Here is a 20320-nt window from a genome sequence, read left to right on the forward strand (position 1 = left end):
TTTAGCTCAGAGAGTAGTATGTGACTGGAACATCAAATTCAGTGCCAGTATCTTAAAAGCAAAAGGCTCTCTCAGGTAGAGAGAATTCATGAAAGAAATCTCAGAACCCTGGATAGTGAACAAATCTTACTCAGCTGAAGGAGATCTGCACAGAGCATCAACTCCGATAAAACTGTCATGATTTGCACTATTCTTTTCTGCTTCTGAATTGCGCACAGAATAGTAAACTCAATGCAGATTGTTACAAAGGTTGAATGAGGTTATTACAGAAGGGGGGTTTGGGAGGATGGTGAGTAAGCAACATTGGGAAGACAGAAGAGCTTTATGATCCACGTGGGATATCACACACCCTCTTTGAAAATGTTATGACTGCAAGAAAGTGTTATTCATGTTTTAAAACCCTTTGAAGGTGTTCTGTAGCAAGTATTTCTACAAAGAACTCAGAGATTAGGTTAAGAAGCAAATGTGTTCTGATAAAGCACAGATGTCTTTTCACTACTTCCTCTTCCCCTGAAACATTGTTCAGGATGCAATTCTAACCTCATCAGTTTTTTTGTTTTTTTTTTTTTTTTTTAAGAGAATAGTGACTGCTTTTGTTTCCTGTTCTACTAGAACCTGCAGGTACCTTCACATGATGGAGTGCTCACATCATGTCCTCCTGCCTCACCTTATACAGGAGGATGCATACTGAGCATGCAGGTAGTATCCAGAAAAAAGAAAGTACAAAATGGTGGGACAAGAACTTTAAATAATTTCCTTTTATGTTTTGTAGACAGTTTCTTTTTGCATGGGGCAAGATACAGTCATTTCTCGGTCATTCTCCAGTCATGAGGTAGAGAAGTCAGCCGGACCACTTATTTATATCTGTGCAATAAATGTTGTCTTAAAGACACTTGGAGAAAGCTATCATCCACATGAGAGATGCTTTAGCATCTACAGCATGCGAATGTCCTCTGAACATGCTAGAAGCAATTTCTTTAGCAGAACATAGGCTTTGCCAAGATATGATCTTAGAAGCTCTCCTACTCATATGTGATCACAGTGTAGCACAACTCAGCCATGAGCACAGTCCTGGTTGTAACCATGCTGTGTGGGAGGATTTGCAGCCTTTAATGGGAAATACAAAACATTCTTTAAAGGCATAAATTCAGAGGGAAGACTGTGAGGAAGGTGTGCAGCAGCTGAGCCATGCTTTACTCCTGTAAGTGTGTCTCCCAAGAGACTGCTTGAGTCCATCTTGGCTGGAGTCCCTCAGTGATGCCCTTCCACTGCCAGGAATACATGGACAAAATATTTTTTCCTCTAATCTGCTTACTTGCTTTTGCTTTCATAACTTTCTTCATTGTTAAATCCAGCTTCCCTACCACTCCTTGGTGATCCAAACCAAACCTCTCCTCTCTGAGGGACTTCTCACAGATCAGGTATATAAAGGCCAAGCTGAAGATGCTGACTTCCCAAAAAAGAGCTGTTTAATTTCTGCCTCTTTCATATTTCTCCCTCTTACCTGCCAGAGATCTCCTCCATTTCCTTTGGGTGGGATTAACATACTTAGCTATTACACTATAAACTCAAGTATGTGGGTTCTATTTTGTTATAATCAACTTCCTTACATTGAACCCAAGTCTTCCTGAGTTCTCATGTTTTCATGAACTATAAATTTTATGACCACAAACAGAGGAGCTGCAGATAGAAGAGCGCTGAAACACTGCTTCTCACACCATTAATCTCCTCAGCCTCTAAACAGCACTGAAGCCTAGTAGAGCACTTGTGCTGATTACAGCTCAGCCACAATGCTATTGTTTTCACTTAGGTCTACACTATTCACGAGTTTTGCACACATGCGGAGGGCAGTCCCAGCTTGCTTTAAAATGTTTTGTTTCATCTTACTGCCGTCTTACTGCTGGAAGGATAATTTCAAACTTGCATTGACTGCTGGTAAAGTCCCATGATACAAGAGAGCTGCAGCCTCATGGCTTTCAGAGCTCAAAGAGTCCCGCACTGATGCACAGGAAAATTTCCTAAGCAATGACTCTTCTTGCACTGAGGATAAAAAGAACTGATCAAAACCCCACCATCTTTCCACTGTTGGCAGTGAACTCAGGACAAACTCAAAAGAGAGAATGTCATTTCTTCTGCTAATTTGGCTTCTTTTCCCAACACTATAGATTGAGTCTTTCCTGGATCAGACCCACACTCTTTACTGGTCTGACCAGAAAGGCAGTGTGGCTTAGAGAAAAGAACATGCTAAGAGATATCAAGACATAGCTCTATTACTTTTCCAATGGGGTCCACAAGCAAATCTTTCCCTCTTCCAAGGAAAATGTAAGCCTTCACTGTTAAGGCTGTATGCTCCTCAGGACTATTTGACTATGCATTTAGACAGCATCTAGTACACTGGGGACACACCTGTCAGGACAGCACTCCTTATATAAATAAAGGCAGAACAATTTATCTCTTCCTAAAAGGTGCATAGGGGTAAAATGCAATGGTGGGGAGGCAGCAGGGGAAGATCATAAATCCCAAACAAAGTCAGACAACACTTTTAGTTCTACAACAAAATAAATATTTTAACTCTGATTTATCAAGAACAGTGAGAGTTTGTTCAAAAAAGCCCATAGGTGTAACAATATACATTGAATGTCACAACACACTGATTTTGTTGCTGTAAGTCATATATGAAACAGCCCAATTTATTACAAATATTCACACAATATAAAGTACAGTAGAGTAATACATGTTGGGATATAGGGCCCTTGCCCTGACTACATCTATTCCATCAAAACCCAACGTAAACAGCCAACCTTTGTTGATAGGGTTAGCGATATTCATATGTGTTTTGTGCTTTCCAAAGCTCCAAAATCAATAGTGTGGCTACTTGCTATGCCTTTCCATAGGTGTGGATTCCATCTGCCAGGGGAGTACCACAGCCTGTATTTAGAAGTGCATTCTTCCCAAATTATATTACAAAAAAAAAAAAAAAAAAAAAGAAAAAGAAAAAGAAAAAAGAATTGCTAACATGTATTGTGAAGCTAGAAATAATTCAGGGTAACATACACCTTGACAGCTCCTGTATTTTAGACAGTGACACAGATGTAGTTCAAACAATTTCATTCCATTGACTAGAAGGATGAATTTACCTGTGTATAGAATAGCACTATTAGATTACTCCTGCTACTCTCTCCTCTTTTTCATTAGGTACCACTGCAATACATTCTTCAAGGGAGAACTAAACAGTATTTTCCCTTTGCTGATCTGTCTCCAAGTATTGAGAATGGAGATGAAAAAAGCAGTTTCAGCAGATTTTCCCACAGCTCTTGAAATAAGGTATGTTTGTGCACCCACCTCAATAGCAATATTACTGGAGGTTGTCAAAACAGCATATACTGATCATCCTGACTTACAAACACAGCAATAGATGACAACCTTGCATGCCTCCTGGCGTCCCCAGCAGTCTCTGTTTTCATTGTATGAAGATATTGCAGCAGATCATCAAAAATTACAACATTGTACAATGGATATCTCCTATTCACCATGGACATTCAGGATCAAATATCTGGACTCCACTTTTGGTCTTGCTGCTATCTATCTGTTAGATTGTTATCCAGACATTTCCTTAGCTAAATTGAATCAACAGGGGGAAAACTATAGAGGTACATGAAATGGGTGTAGGTGGGTATTTTTCTTTTTTTTTCTTCTTCTTTTTTTATTACTCAGTTGTTAACCACATCTTGGGCAACATTCTGGCTGACACATGAAGTGTCAATATCTTTTGACTTTGTTAAGATGAGTTTATAGTCTGGTGTTACATGGAAAGCTGCTTTTGAGGATCAATTTTGCAAACTGAGACTTATACAAACCCAGAACACAGTCACTACCTTCAAGTTGGCTTTCAGAAGGTCTTTGACAGCACTTACAATCTCCAAATACAGCTCACATAGACTTTATATGACCCTGGTCACCCAGTGGAAGTAAGTCTTTTCTGAGGTTTTCGTTCATTATTTCTATGCAGTCAAACAAGCACCATAAACAGGTGCCATATCTGATCTAAGGCTACTAGTCTTGCTTTGTCTGCCTTTTGGTTCTAGCGTAATTTAACACATTTTAAAATGAATATATAACCAAAACCAAATTTACATCTTATTAAAACATAAGAATACATGTTGATCATGCTGGAATTGGTGCTCTTGCCTGGTTGATCTTAGCCCTTCATAAACAAAACTATGCAGGCAAAGTGTCCAGTTTCATCAATAGATCAAGGAAATATTTAGATGCAAACGACGACAATTAAAGAGTTCAGGCCTTACATTCACACCTGCAAAGTGGGCATTGTCTGAGTACCCAATGTGCCTCTTGCCAGGTATATCCAAGTTTGAGTAAGACAGAGTGCCTATACCTTTTCCAATTATATGAAAAAACAGTTTTGCTGGCAAATGCTTGTCCTCTTCCTCCACAACACAGAGAATATAGCCACTGCTTTACTTTACCTCTGAATCCTTCATTTACAAACTCAAACACCTCAAAAATAAATGCCAAAGACATACTGATTACCAGTGTTATTGTGACAAAGTTATAAAGCAACAAATTCCAAACTTCAGTGTATTGTTCAGTGAGCATCTGGTGAAGCACAAGTTGAATAGTATAGCATTTGTTTCTGAATTATAAAAATATATTTTTATGATGAATTGGTGTGCACCTTGAAAAACCCCTGAAAGCAAGCTGAAGTGTCTGCAAAAGAAAAGCCTCTTCATTGCATTTAAAAAGATGCCAACGAGTTATAGGAAGCAGTCCTCAAGGGTCAAAGTAAACATTTCTTAAGTCATACATATACTGCAAGGCTCTGATTCATATTCTTCCCTGTTACACTGCTGCAGATGTTGATGTTACACACCCATTAACATGCCCATGAAATCTGATCCATTCTGAATAGTGATGGGAGCTCCTGCACTGTTGTCCACAAATATGGAGGTGTACTGACCAGCCTGCACAGAGAGAATAAAAGGGAAAGAAAAAAACTGATAGCTCAGTATAATATGAGAAATAAAAGCATTTCAGTACCATGAGCTGAGCACAGGAATCTCGTGTCCTTTTCTGTAACTCCTGGGGATAGGACCTGATCGATCATTTTCATCGCAGCACTGAAGATTTCATGGTGGAGGAAATTTTCTGTAGTGAAATGGTGCTCTAGGTTTATTACTGAACTAGGTCCTTACTGCACCAGGCTCTTTCTGGGTGACTGCAGCCAAGCGACTATCTCTGTTTCACATTCCCTTCTCTAAATGCAAAATATGATGCCCTTCTTGACAATGCAGGGCAGGACATCAGAATGGAGATTTGAGAGAGAAAATTATTCATTGTCATTTTTTAGAGGGAAGATTGCTACTGTGGTTTAAGATGAGAACGTGCAACAGGGAAGTCTGGCTTTTTTTCCTGTCCCTGTCACAGATTCTCTCCAGTCACTCCAGGTAAGTCATTTAACCTCTTTAACCTTAGAAAGGAGGTTAATAAAAAACTTCACCTGCTTCTTGGCGAAAATTCAGCCGTGCTAGTAAAGCACTCCACATCTTGCCATACTCTGTTTGTGACAAAGTAGCACATTGATTTCCAGTCTGTGAAGGCTTACCTGCAGTTGCAGTAAGCCATGCACATAGACAGTGAAGATTTTGCTGTTACTTTCCAGACCAGCGATGACTTCCAAAGACCTAAATAGTAGCAAAATAAAAATGGAATAAACAGGGTAAACACCTAAGGCAGTCACAACAGCAGTATGTAAAACAGCAAAATTGTCTCATGGCCTCCCTAGAGATAGGACCTGGTGTTCTAGCATCCTTCCATACTAAACAAGAGGCCAGTTTAGTGGAGACTACGAGTAATCAGATGCCATGAATAAAGAACCGTGGAACCACGACTTCACTGTAGTAACTAATGGAAGACTACTAAGCACACAGGATTGTGAATTTGAAACAATTGGGACCAGGAACTAGGAGCCACTTCCTGCAACAGAGGCCTTTTAGAAGGTCCTGTGGTCTCGAGCTCCCAGTCTCACACAGATGCTAAACATGTCTTCTAGATTTATCTACATGTCACATCCAACAGTTTGTTGACTCCCACAGCAGCTTATACTTCTGCTGTTCTACAAAGAGCCTTTCTATATGCAGTCCATTAATTTCCAAGGTGTGAAAGACTATTTCACCTTAACAATACTAAACATACTCTGCAGCAGAAAGCTGTTTTGGGAGGACATTCGACTCAAGGCTCACCTACAATCCAAAGAAATTGTGTTGCATTTAAAGTTTGAGGGAGAGCTCCAGGTATCCCCTCAGTATTGTCCTTTTCTAACATCCTAATATTCTAGCAACCTCATGTTGCTTGCAGTAGTAAGATGTAGGACATCCTCTCTCTACGGCATCCTCTATTTCTGGAACTCTGCTTCTTTGTATGAGTGGAGGGAGGTGCCTAAGACAGCAACAGAATAACCCATGTAAGCACAGCTCCAAAGCGATATAAAAGCACAGAGCTCCTTGCCTGGCTGGTTCTTCTGAAATCTGCTGTGCCAGTGGATAGCAGCTCTAGTTGTTTTCCCAAAAAAACTAACTCATCTTCTCTCTCTCTCTCTCTCTCTCTCTCTCTCTCTCTCTGTGTGTGTGTGTGTGTGTGTCTGTCTGTCTGTGTGTGAAGGGGCAATGACAAAATCTAGCAAGTGCAAGCATGCCTTGTTTCCAGTCCCTTTTCCAATAATATGCATACAAGGTAGGGGCAATTTGGCCCAGAGAGAGCAAGACACTTGGCACCAGTTTGATTGAAGAACTCAGTCTATGTATCATATCCTGCCAAAAGCTTAACTTGGATGGGAACTTCCCACCATTAATCTCTCCTACTCTGACTGTCTCCTTGCCTCTCGGTTTCCATTTCCCTCTGCTGAAAGCCCTCAGGGCTCTTTCAGCTCCCTAAAATGAATGACTGTGTACATAGACATCCTCAGGAAATTCCACAAGCACTGGTAGCAAATCAGCCTGTGCTAGTAGAATGTCTGTCCAGACAGGTTCCCATCCCTCCACCCACCTTCCTTCCACTCTACAGACCAGTCATATTCTCACGCACCATATGAGAATGAGAGATGTCTCAGACCAGTGCTGATCCCACTTTACTCTCACTGCTTTTAAACTCACTCAGCCGAGGACAGCCTTGTGGGACAACAGATCATAAATGGCTACACTGGAGACCTGAGAAAATCTGTGAGTCAGACATCATAGAGCTTGAGCTAATCTAAACAATTATTATTTGAGTCAGTTGTGACTAAGTAAAAAAAAAAGTTTCTTCTACTGTTTTTTGGAACATGCAGCTATAAATTCTTCAGAATGGCAAACTAACCTCAAAGCATCCCAGTAAATCTGCCTTGGCACTAGGTGACAAGTTGTTTACACACATCCCAGCTGGTACCAGAAGAGTTTGTTAGGAGTTTACAGAGGAAAAGATCTGCAATGCAGGAAGGCACAGTACTTTCAGTAACCTATAGGGAAGCTTCCCATTCAGGTGAGGCTAAGCCACACCACCACAGCATGCATGGCTAAGTCTTTGTGCCAGTGTTTACAAGAACAAGAAAGCAAGAGTAAAGCCATGTTTAAAGCAGTCAGAGACTGACATCCATTCTTCAATAATGGTACTGTAAGGATGACTGAAATGGACAGCAAAGGAAAAAAGAGGCACAGACAGACGCTGTCCTTGGAGAGAATAGTGAGCCTCCCAGAAGAGATCTGCTATGCTTTCTAATGTCTTCATCAAAGCAGCGAGAGTTTTGGGAATCAGATAAGGAAGGCAGTCAGATAACTAATCACTGGTATCTTCGTTTATTTTTTGAAATGGTTTATCTTTCCTGCTTGAAAAAGTATTTACTGTCAATTATTTCCAAAGTGCTTCAGGCTCTAAAAATATCATGTCTTTAAAACAAAGAATTTCCAAGCCAACATGCAATGGCTTCTTAGGTTCTATAAATCAGAGACTTATTTTCAAGTAATGAGATCAGGTTTAAGAAATATTCTGAAAATAGGTTTCTAATGAACATATAATGAGATCCTTTTCCGTTGGCACCCACTCCACAGATCCCTAAAAAATGACAATCAGATTTCACAGAATCACAGAATCAGTAAGGTTGGAAGGGACCTCTGGAGATCATCTAGTCCAACCTCTCAAAGATTTCCTGGTGCGGGTTCCACTGGGGCTTGAACCCAGGACCTTCAGCATGTAAAGCAGATGTGATAACCATTTCACCTATATTCAGGTAATTACTTTCAGCTATCTCAGTTTCCTTGTAGTACTCTCTAAACCTTGGAGAAATCAGAAGTTTCGTGCTATTTGAAAACTGAATTTAGATGCTTTGTATTATTCTGTAACTGAAAACAATGTAGAATAGAGTTCAGAAAGGAAAAATACCTTGGAGATCTACAGGATAATTTCACTTTTAAATAATCTTGGTTGTCTTCCTAAGTTTCATCCAATGGCTCATGCAAATCTTTATTGAAAACTTCACCAGGTCAACACTACCAACTGGGAATATTGATTTAAACAAAAGATTCTGTGGACCTTCAGTGTCTGTCCATGGGGAGTCCAAGGGATAGGGGCATAAGTCCTGCTCTTGATGAAACTGCTAAGATAAGATGAGTTTGCTGGAGGTGCAATGAAGAAGGTCTGGCGCTGCAGAAAGGAAAACTTGTCTGATTGCTTGAATGTAAGTGGTCTTTGCCATGCATAGTGAAACATAGGAATGGGGATCTGCACTATGCAAAGGGAAATTGTAAGAGCTACCAGTAAAAAGGGCAATAACATTCCACCCTACTCATGCCTGTTCCAACCATGCAAATAAAAGCTTGGGTTCCCCTTAAAGCATTCAGCATCAAAGGCTCAAGTAAGTTCTTAGCATGAGCTCAAGGATTTCTCACAGGTGCCAGAAATGAGATGTCCCATTAGTCCTGCAGTTTACCAGAGCATAAGGCATCCCTTCATGAGGGAAGAAAATGCACCTCCCTCCTGCATCTGACATTGCAGCTACAGCCAGACTGTCACTGCCTCACTGAAAGTCCTGCAGTCATAAAAAATTGTTATAAAATAGTCTACAAAGCCAAATAGGTGTCAGCTGCTCTGATTAGCAGGCTCCTTGTCTTCCTACCCAGTCAGTGGGCACACAGCTCCCTGCTACCCTAGTTACTAATGGGTATTCTGGCACAAACAGGGTCTTTTCCATAGGCCAATGAAACCTAAGAGTGAGAGCTGATATTTATTATATGACATCACATGTCAAATTTATGCTCCAATAAAGTCTTTAACTTGAAGTGCCATGGGGAGGTCAGTCCCATTTGCAGTGCTCCAAGTCATGAAGGCTGGAGTGGCCAGTCCAGAAGAAATTTTCTGGATTTTAAACAGTATTTCTGGAGTTGTTTTATGGATATGTTTCAGTGGAGTTATTGTAAAAGTGTTGCTGCAGCCATCCTAGGGGATTTGTGGGCAGGGCAGAGCAGATGATCTGCATAGCTCTCCACAGGCATTTCTTCTTCCACAACAAAGGCCAAGCCACAACTGCAGAGGCAGGGGATGAGCCATGCAAGCAGTGCTGCCCTCTTCAAGGCGCATTTCAGTCCTTCCAGGTGTTTGCCAGCCCCTTCCTCCAAACAAAACCTGACAGTCTCCTTCTCAGGAAGCTAGCCTTTTCTAAGGCACAGGCCAGTTCTGTGCTGCAACAGAAGGGGTAACAGAAGCACAGTAAACAGCAGCTGATGGCATAGCCCATCACACAAGGGGTGACACCAAAGCTTGCCATGGCCTAATGAAAGAGCTTGTCTTGCAGAGGTTTGTTAATGGCCCCCAGCAGAGGAAAATTCTGCATAATCATCTGAGTAAGCTCCACAAGACTGCTAAGGGCAGTGAGTAGGTATGATATACCTTTAGGCAAGTCCTGCACTTTCTGCTTCAGCACCCATACACTTTAGTTTTCTACCTATTCATTCTTCTCATCATTCCAGCACTTTGAATGGCAACATCTGTGAAATGCCATGCTCCATTCAGAATGCAGCTGAAATTACAAAAAGTGAGCTAACTATCTCTGATATGAAATTAAAGCATTCCTCCCATTCTGTACATTTATGATAATAGCTGAGTGCTGGGTGTTCAGGGACATCTACCCTCAGAAAAATGATCGAGTTGGTGGGTCAAATAGGTTAGCAAAACAACAGCTTGTACACTGCAGTGAATTAGCAAAATGCTTTGGCTGTTAAGTTCAGGAAACAACTAATGAGTGTGGGGTTGTGCGAAGTCAGGACAGGTAAGGAACCATATTCACAGCTAATAAAACTTGAAAAAATCACAACAGCTTCTGTATTTCAGAACCATAATCACAGTGTAGCCTCTGAAAAACGTGACAGAAGAGTCTTATCTTCCATCTCCCTCGCTGTCTTCTACTTTCTGCACTCGTAGCTACATCCAATTTCAAACCATTTCATTCACAACTCTCTCAACATATGCAGTATTTATTTATATAGAGCAATTAGCACTATACACCGAAAATTTAAAAACCTGGGGAAAAAAAAAAACACACAAAGCCTAAAGGCTAGGTGGAATCACTCTCTTAGAAAAAGTTCTACAAGCATTTTTGGTTCAAAATTCATTCTTGGTGAATCTGATCTGCATAGCTGATTGACGCACTGGCCTGTCAAATTCACTGCCTCCACAAGGACATCAGCTGCCTCTGTCCTGAAATAGCCATAAAATTTTCCAGAGTATCTATGAGTCTTGCACTGACTTCACTGCTGCCACAGCTTATCAATGAATGGAACTAAAGCCAGCTGGTTTTAAAAAAAAGTTAGTTTAGACTTAATTATGACATCTTTTAAGAGCTGTTGTGCTGATGACTTTTAGCTTGGAATTTGTTGCATATTTTTCAGGTCATGCCTAAAAGTTTGATAATTTATTTTCAGCTCTGTTAGCTGGATTAATAAAAGATACTACAACTCCCTACACACCTGTATATTCCACTAAATTTGGAACCTGTTAGGAGACCAACATTCAGGACACTTTGTGATGGTCCACGAGGTTTTTGAAAGGAAGTTTGTAAGGTGTTTCCTGTTCACATGGCATCTGACAAAAATAATTGACAAGACAGCATTGCAGTAACTCACAGGTAGCGGTGGCAGAGAGATTCAATGCAGATCAACACTCGGACATTGTCTCTTGCTCGGAGCTGGACTTTACTCTTCAACTCACTGTGGTCTTAGGAAAGCAGTGGAACAAAAATGAACACATTTGCAACATAGCAGACAACGACTTGCTGGTGTTTGGCTTAACAGAGTTACCAATAACGTTGTAGCTTCTTAGGAAAGCATCCTTAAAACATCAGCAAAGGATGAATATAATTGGAGGAATGCACTGGTGACATGCACAGCTAAAACTGTCTCGATTCATCTTTATCCCACCATGTTTGTTCTTTCTAATGTCTTTTATTGAAGTCATACCTTCCCTACATCTATGTATTTGGTCCCTAATATCATATCCCATAAGGAGCATTGATTTGTTTGGTTTTCAGTGGAGTAGCTTGTTACGGCTATCAGCTTGTGAGGCTACCCAGCTCTAAGGCCAGGGTTTCAGATCAAGTTACCAAAGTGATTGCTGAGAGCTCACTGCAAAGACCTACCATTGCACGTGTTTCAGATCAGACAGGATCCAAGCAAGACCCAGACAGTATTCCAGGAATCTTTGCTGCACCTCTCCAGTGGTATAGAGAAGGTTTCTGTGGACCAACTCACCGATGTGGATGTTGGCTGAAAACTGGTAGATGCCAGACACAGGTGCTGTGAAACGTCCGGTTGCCAGATTTAAGCCTGTCCCCCGGAGAAAAGCTCCTTTAGCCAGAGGCTGTAAAATAAGAAAATTAGACCTTGAACAATCCCCAGCATCCTCAACAATAACATCTGCCCACAACGAAAATAAAACCTGTCATGCATGAAGATAGAGCTGAAAAAAATTGCCTTATCTCACTAGAATGCATCTTATGAATGAACACTCTCTAAGCATTTGATGCCCTAAAAAGGCAAAATTATCAGTATCAGGTGTGAAGATACCCTTATTACTCATTATCCAACTCTGCTAACTCATCTTGGCTTTGCCTGTCCAAGGCTTAAGTCTTTCAGCAGCCGTTCTGCTACCCTATTTCTGACCTTGCCTACTGCATCCCTACACTCTGCTGGTCCTAGTGGCCACGAGCCTCCACTGATGTTCTGATATGCAATATTCCCATTATGTGGGTCAAGGGGTTCCTCCAACTTCCAAAGACTTCCTAGACGGGTCCAGTAGTGTCCCCAAACTAAAATCCTGATAGCTTATACAATGTTTTTGTGATACAAATACAGAGGAAACAATCATATGGGTCTCCAGAGATTGTTTACCCACTTCAGGTCTAAGTCAGACTGCTCTGATGCTGTTAAAAAAACACCCCTTGAATTCTTACAGGTTCCATATTTAGCTTCATTCTCCTCTTCTGGCCTTGGATTCTACAGAATAGGCAAAAACCTAGTGAAACAGCATTCAGTATCTCCTTATGGCAAGGAAGCAGTCTCAAGTTAGACTCACAGCAGATTATCTGAGTTAGGCTAAAATAAACTCTGCATGAAGTGTTTATTGTTAGTTTTGGCCTGCTTGATATGGATTTGGCTAGAGCTGTGAAGAAGCAGCAATTGGCTTCAGTGGGCCAAGAAAGCACATTAGTCAGACTCTGCTTCCACCACAAGGGCATTGTGTGCAATGTAAATGCATTCCTATGAATGCTCTCCTGAGAGATTTGTCCTGTAGTGGTCTGGTGGGACAGAAGAGCTGTTCAAACCTGACTTTGTAAAGACATGCACACATGGTATATTCTACTATATACAAAAATGCCTAACTGGACAATCTCAATAGATATCAACAGTGCAACATTTGAGAACACTTGCAAACAGTAGATGGAGAGAGAGGCCTGAGATCCAGTGCCAGAACTGGTACCAGTGTTGCTGTAGATGCTATTAGATTACAGAAAAGTGGCAGAACAACTTTGTTCAAATATCAGAGGGAAATTAAATGCCTTCTCATTCTGATCCATCATGGCCAGAAATTGCAAGCTTGCACAGTGCAGAATAGGAATCACTTATTTAGCTTTCTCTTTGAAAGGAAGTAAGGCTGAAGATATTTGGATATAGTGGTGTTTGTGTACAGAGTTGCTACACTGTAGAAGGACTGAAATTACTAACCTGCAAATTTTAGCAAATTTTAATAGCAAATTAGCAAAAAAATTAGCAAATTGACAAATTTTCTAATTCAGCAAATCCCAGGTAAGGCTCACAGAAGAATAATCCCCAGTTCAGGATACAGCTATAGTCTTAAATTTTATGAAATTTTGCTAGAAATGTTTTATGTACACTCATGGTAGTGAAAATGGACAATAGCAATTGCTTTTCTCACTACATCAAACATGTATAATGGGGAAAACACTAACAATGGACTGAAAAACAAATAGATTTCATACCATGATCTCTAAGTCCCTTTATTTATCAATATGCATTGGTGTGTGCATATGCACACACATATATATACACACACAAAAGGAGCTCTATCTTCTTTATACATGTGCACACAATAACAGCTACCCTGCAAAGACTATGAAATATGACTGATTCTCTTCATATGCTAGTACTACTCCATCATTTGTGGTAGCACTAATTTTGATTTACATCACTATGAGAGCAGACCTATAAGCCCTGTATGTGTGAAACTGTTCCTAACAGTTAATTCATTCCTTTCTTGTTACAGCTATTAACAGAATCAGCAGCCTAATTCCAAAACGATTGACTGAGCATGGAAGGCAATTTTAGGCACCAGTAAATTATCACTGATAAAGTATTCCTGTCTGTTCATGCCCTTTGTGGCTTTGTTATTATTCTGCTCATAGAAGTAAACAATGCAAAGTGTTGGCTTTGAAAAAGAAGAGGTTTCTCTGGGCAAAAATACTCCATTAAACTCCATGCTAGTTAGAGCTCCACACTACATTTGCTGCTTCAACTACTGCAGGAATTTATACCTGAGAAACTAACAATTTGTTAACTTGCTATTTCAACAACTAGCCTGAAAACAAGTAAACACGCTAGTGTGCAACCATTCTCTGCAAAGTTTCTCTTCCTCAGCCCGTATCTCTCTCATACACTCCATAACGTACTATTTCATAATTTACTTCCTAATGGAAAGTAGAAACTATGTATAGAGGATTTGAGATGTGAACTGTCAGTTTCATTTTTCACTGGAAACACTGCAGATGCATCTACTTATCTGTTATTAAAGAAATGGATAAATTGTGCTGGGCGGCAACCATAAAGCACAGGGGATCCCCTGATCTCCCAAGAGCAACATTAAAATTCAACTGCCATAGACACTTAGCTTAATCTCAAGACAGGAGATACATTAGAACTTCTAGATCTTTCAGGATGAACAGCACATGCGCCACCTTAGCCTTAAATGATCTGGTATGGCTTCAGTGATATGCTTGGGCCCCAAGTAAATCCCACTTCCTTGGGGGATTGTCGGAGGCTGCAGTTACATCAAGTCTTGCTATGTAAAGTGTATTTCTGAAAGCATTTGCAAGCAGCAATTGTCAGAAACCTAAAAGACTGAGGGTTTGGAGGTAGAGGGAAGGAGTATCACCTGTTTCATTCCACATACTAAGGAAATTTTGAGACCAAGAGGAAGAGGAAGAAGGAATGTTGTTGGAGAAGAATTAGCATGAAAGAATGAGAAGACCATCAAGCTCTCTGAACACTCTATGTCAGAGTGACAGACACACCAGCCTCAGACAACAGCGTAGGTGCTAGGTCCTTTTCCAGCACACATTGTCTTTCCACTTATCTCAAAATGCTTTGGAGCTAGTCCAAAGCCAAGAATAAGATTCATTTCCTATCATTTCAACAGGAGGTATCAAACTCTTGGCTCTCTACACTGTTAAACTGACAGGACAAGGGTAGGAGAGTTCTTTGTCTCCCTTGGACTTTCTAACACTTTCATTTTTGTAAGAGCATCCACTGTCTCCTTCCCTGCTAAATGCACCCTATGTCAGAGCACAAGCTAAAACTAGACACTTCTTGTCCCAAAGTTGAAAGGCTGGCATCCAGAGGCTTGTCAGCCCTCCCACATCAGCTTCTGGGCCAGGAGCAATTAAAAAGTAGCTAAGCGTATGATAACAAAGCCTGGGAAGCATCAGCCTACGCAGAATGCCGAGATGTCTTTATTCATATTTTTTCTTCTAACTAATGAGGCAGCACATCTCTCTAGCCTTGCCCACACTTCAAGTACAATCTTGCCTCTGTGCCAGCACCCACAGCACTGTCGAACCACGCTTCCACTAGTGTATCTGGGAAAGATTCAAGAAAGCAATCCATCCAGCAACATAACCACTGCCTCTAGTCCTGCAGCTGTGAGAAGTCTTTCTAAAAGCAAAGTTACTCCACAGGGAAGGATCTGTAGACAGGATTCTTCAGAGACAGGACTCAGTGCAGCTGCCAGGAAGGCTCAGCACTGACTAGAAGGATAGTGTCAGCAAACACTGCTGACTGAGAGCCATATTCACAGAATCACAGAATGGTTGAGGTTGGAAGGGACCTTTGGAGCTCATGTAGTCCAACCCTCCCCACTCAAGCAGGGTCACCTAGAACATGTTAGATAGGATTGCATCCAGGCAATCTCTGAATATCTCCAAGAATGGAGACTCCATCCTTAGAGGCTGATGCATGGGGTTATTCGTCCCTAGGTGCAGGACTCTGCACTTGCCCTTTTTGAACTTCATGAGGTTCCTCTCTGCACAACTCTCCAGCCTGTCCAGGTCTCTCTGAATGGCAAAACAGCCCTCGAGTGTATCAGCCACTCCTCCCAGTTTGGTATCATCAGCAAACTTGCTGAGGAGGCGCTCTGTCCCTTCATCCAGGTCATCGATGAAGAAGTTGAACAGGATGGGACCCAGTACTGAGCCTTGGGGAACTCCACCAGCTACAGGCCTCCAACTAGACTCTGTGCCACTGATGACACCCTCCGAGCTCCACCTTTCAGCCAGTTCTCAATCCACCTCACTGTCCACTCATCTAGCCAGCACTAAATTCCCTGTTCTCATATTTCAAAGTCTTCTTGTCACATCACAAAAGCAGCCATGTACATAAAGGCTCTGTGCTATTAGAAAGTCTTTTTGATTGCAAAGTCCAAAATAAGTCTCCAAAATAACCAAATAATGATGTGTATTCAGCTAGTACTTTGCACCTAACATTTATACTTCAAATTCATATCCTATTTACAACTGGTTCATAAGTGGTTAACAGAAGTTTTAATAACTTATCAAATTCAATAGGTTGCTTTTAACTGTACTTATAATGACCTACAGCTAATGGTATGCTTATCATTATAACATAACCATAATGAACTTGTATAAATAACATTTATTAGTCCTCTGTAAGACATTACCTACAGACTTTTATCACCAAGACTGACCCATCTAACAAAACAATGGGTTTTGTTTGCGTGCTCACAAATCTATGCCAAGTGACTTTTTTCTGCTTCTGACATTCTTCTACATCTGAAAGTTTCTCTAGATGAAAATGTGCACTGAAAACAAAACAGATCCTTCAGACTAATGCCAAATGTGGACAAGTCTATCGCTAACTGAAATGAAATGACAGGCTATTGTTTGGACCTGTGAGACCTGTTAGCACTTCAGTAAGAACTGTAATGATACTCAACTGAGCTGCAAGAGAAAAAAGTCTTCCTCTCAAGTTTGTCAGGAAGGAGTGGACTCAAAACTAAATGCTTATCCTACTGCAGTTGAGCATTAAGGCAGATATTGCCATATGAGATCCCACCTCTATCAATTACAAAAACATAGTGCTGTATTCACAGCATGAAGCTGAGATGAACTTCTGGGAGCTGATTTCCCTTTCAGGAAATACCATCATCTACAGAGCCACCTAGCAGCTCCGCAGCCTAGGGGAGCTATATCTGATCTATGCACAATGGCTTTTGTGGAGCTGCAGATGTTCTGTCTGTGACTCCCTCTCACCGACTGGAAGTTCTGAAGTTCTACCAAGGTCTTCTTATCTACAACAACTTGTCCTTTTAGCTTGCAGTGAAATGCCTCCTCTATGCGTCTGTGGGGTGAAACCTCTTCCAAAGAGAGTAGGAGTGGAGGTAGCTGGCTAGGATGGGCTGAAATAGCCAGGGATGTCCGCCGCTCAATGGCTTCTGAGGAGAAAAGAAAAAGTAGAGGAAGAAAGATTTAGTTTAACAGCCTAATCTACGAAGCCATTAGCTGTGTGATTAGACCCTTTCTCTACACTCAACTCTTATATTTGGACTACGCACTAGAGAAAATAATAACAACATTAACTTTTCATTGCTAGGTAAGGGAATGCTTTAGAGTAAACATTTGCAAAGATGGTTCCTTTTTTATACCATGATGTTTATTGAAAGAAATAGGTCACAGAAGCAAGAAAGTCTTATGATCTGTACCTTTTAATATATCCTTAAACTCCTGCAGAAGGACTTCCCGGGTGACTTCTGCACCAGGTGCTCCTGGAGGTCCCTGGGGGCCAGGAGGTCCCGGCGGCCCAACAAGGCCACGCTAATGAAGTACCCAAAGAAAAATATTGAAATTAGAACGAGGCAATTGCACTGACACCCTGAAAATTCTGTCAGCTATGAATAAGGTCTACAAATCTGTCAGCCACGTGGTCGGCCTGCCCCTTTCTGCTGTCAGCCCAACTAAAGGACTTATGTAGTAAATCTTAAACTGGCTCTCCAGTCATCAGTGAATTCCAGCACTTGGAATTTACTCATGTATTTATGTGGGAGGATAAATGTCGCTTGAGTAAACACTGACAAGTTCTTCAGGTACCTACAAATACCGTGAAGCACAACAGGCACAAGGCTACATTTGCTGCTTCTTTATCTTCCAGTATTGCCAAAGTAACAAACCAGCAATCTTTAAGCTGCTTCTTATTCTGCCTATCTGCTAACTAGAACAGCCGCCTAGCTACATTTCACATTATTAATATATATTGCTTGACATAGTGATCACATTAAGTATGTGAATGTTTGGTATGACAGTAGAACTCCCACCAAAAAGGAACCAGTTAATTCAAAACACCTGGAAAAGGTTTTCCACAAAACTTTAAACTTTAAACTGGTAGTATGAACATGCAGTAGAGTTATCAATGTTCTTTTGACGTATATTGTTGCCTGGGAGTTCCTGTTTCATCCAGTAAACTGCAGCAAACCTACTTGGAAGCACTTCTGTCTATCTGCTCACCAGGAAATAAAAGGAATTCATTTCAATCATATTCAAGATTGTCTAAGCAGCAGATTAAGAATGGTACACATGATCAATTGTCACTGAGCAGATGAACAGTAACTCATTAATTTGAAATAAATATAGCTTGTGAAAATTTGTCCATACCTTGATTACAATCTATTGAGATGTCTGTGTTTTATAGTGAAAGAAAAACATTAATCTTCTTTGCATTCAGCAGAAAAAAAGACTACTTTCAGTTCAAGAAACAGCTGGTTTAAACAATTATCAGTGCTGACAGTGGAATGCACAAACACCACCTTACAAAGTATATAGCACTTATTATCCCAAACTTCTCAAAAATATTTTAAGAAATGAAACAAACGAAAATGTGATCTCTGGGGTAGGAATGCAAAAGCTGGGAACGCAAAAAACACCGTGTGTAACAGCAGTGGGAAGGGAAGCCATGGTGCACATTTGTTAGCTGGTGTCAATCTAGCAATAACCTACTAATTTCTTGTCTTTCCCTTTGCATCTCCTTTTGGAGGTGTTGCCATCATCCGGGCGGTGAACAAAGGAGATCCAGGTACGTCGTGGATCTGTAATTCGAGGATCTGGAGATTCTAGAATCTGAAGAGAAATAAGAATAAAGATTGATGTCATTGTACCTCTTCAGCCACTACATAAATTCAGAGAATGCAAAGTCTCCAGACTGTTGTCTACTACCTAAACCAACAGAAAACCTTGGAATGTTCCATAGTTTTCAAATTACAGGTTATAGAATACAGATGAACATACAAAGAAAAACAAGTCACATGAAAAACAAAGTCCATGTCTGACCAGAGAAAAGATGCCTGCTTGTAGATTTAACTACCTGCCCTTTCTTATTATCTGCAAGTATAATAATCACAGCCATAGATAAACCACCTAGAGAAGCAGAGAGATTACAGTGCCTAGTTCTGGACTCCTTTGAAACAAAGTCTGGAAAAAAAACAGCATCTGTTTTTAGGAGTTTGGGTCCACTTCATGTTGGGCTCTAATTCCCAGTACTCATCTTGCATAGACAATCAGAAATGATTGAAAGCTATTCCTATTGTTGTTCTCCTGGGCTGGGGATGAACTTCTAACTTGAAATTTAAAAAATAGCACAAGAAATCATTTATCATCAATACCATGCCAACCTCCTGCCAAAAACAACTAACTGATGACTATGGAGGTTCCAATCTGTTCACACACCAGCCTGCCAAATGTTCATTACAGTGAGGATAAAAGCACAAGCCCCTCCAAAGTTTCATGAATCATATTAGGAATTCAGATTAATTGATGAAAAAGACAGTGCAGAAATACTACAATGAATATTTCAAATCTAAAAAACAAAACAAACAACTCTCTCCCGTCCCCCAAAAATCATTACTTTTGCCAACATTTGAAATTTATTCAAAAAAACAAGATTTTTCTTCTCCCAGTGAGATGGAACAGGTACAGATGAAAATTCAAGCAGAAAAGTAACAGAAGGTAGAAGTGGGTTAGAGAACATTGAAAGGAATCCTAGATCACTAAAAGCTTAAATGAATTAAAATAAATCAATACTGACCCATTTGTCACCATTCAGCAGGGAGGAAATAATATGGGAGCAGGAAAAGTATAAAAACAAAGTCTGTCAACAACAGTGCACTTTTCAGATCTGGAAGTGTTTGCTCATTTTTATTAAGCTCTTGCCATTCTGAGACTACTGGACACAGTTCTGCCACTGCTCAGATGTTACAGCTCTGCATACAGTGGCCTCTGCAGCAACAGTGACCTTACAAGGTGCTTTCAGTGCAATGAAGCTAGCAAAATTATCCAAGTCTGCTCACTCCATGTCTTATTTGGCTCCTTAAAGCATTTGCCACTTCTCAGAGTACATGGTGAGTTGTGACAGAATTTCTAGTACTATATATAAGCATGGCTTCCCTTTCATCACTCTGCAGATTCAAACAGGAAACAATTCACCTTTAG

The 20320-nt window shown here is 40.7% G+C and overlaps 1 protein-coding gene across 5 annotated transcripts in view; it reads right to left on the minus strand.

Moving 5' to 3' along the window:
• Positions 1-2616: 2616 nt before the first annotated feature.
• C1QTNF12 (C1q and TNF related 12) overlaps positions 2617-20320 on the minus strand; it is a 34851-nt gene continuing 17147 nt past the window's right edge. For 3 of the 5 annotated variants that reach the window (XM_062593233.1, XM_062593232.1, XM_062593236.1), the window contains 7 exons: positions 18833-18952; positions 17545-17656; positions 17096-17277; positions 11787-11895; positions 11163-11253; positions 5621-5699; positions 2617-4979 (listed from right to left, as the gene is read on the minus strand). In XM_062593233.1, coding sequence (XP_062449217.1) covers positions 4881-4979; positions 5621-5699; positions 11163-11253; positions 11787-11895; positions 17096-17277; positions 17545-17656; positions 18833-18952 — 792 coding nt within the window. In that variant the 3' untranslated portion in view covers positions 2617-4880. Of the gene's footprint in view, positions 4980-5620; positions 5700-9946; positions 10061-11162; positions 11254-11674; positions 11896-17095; positions 17278-17544; positions 17657-18832; positions 18953-20320 lie in introns of those variants that run through there. The other 2 variants (XM_062593235.1, XM_062593237.1) reach the window with 2 other exon arrangements.

Source organism: Rhea pennata, chromosome 22, assembly GCF_028389875.1.
Source record: "Rhea pennata isolate bPtePen1 chromosome 22, bPtePen1.pri, whole genome shotgun sequence".
In the NCBI taxonomy this organism is placed as follows: Eukaryota; Metazoa; Chordata; class Aves; order Rheiformes; family Rheidae; genus Rhea; species Rhea pennata.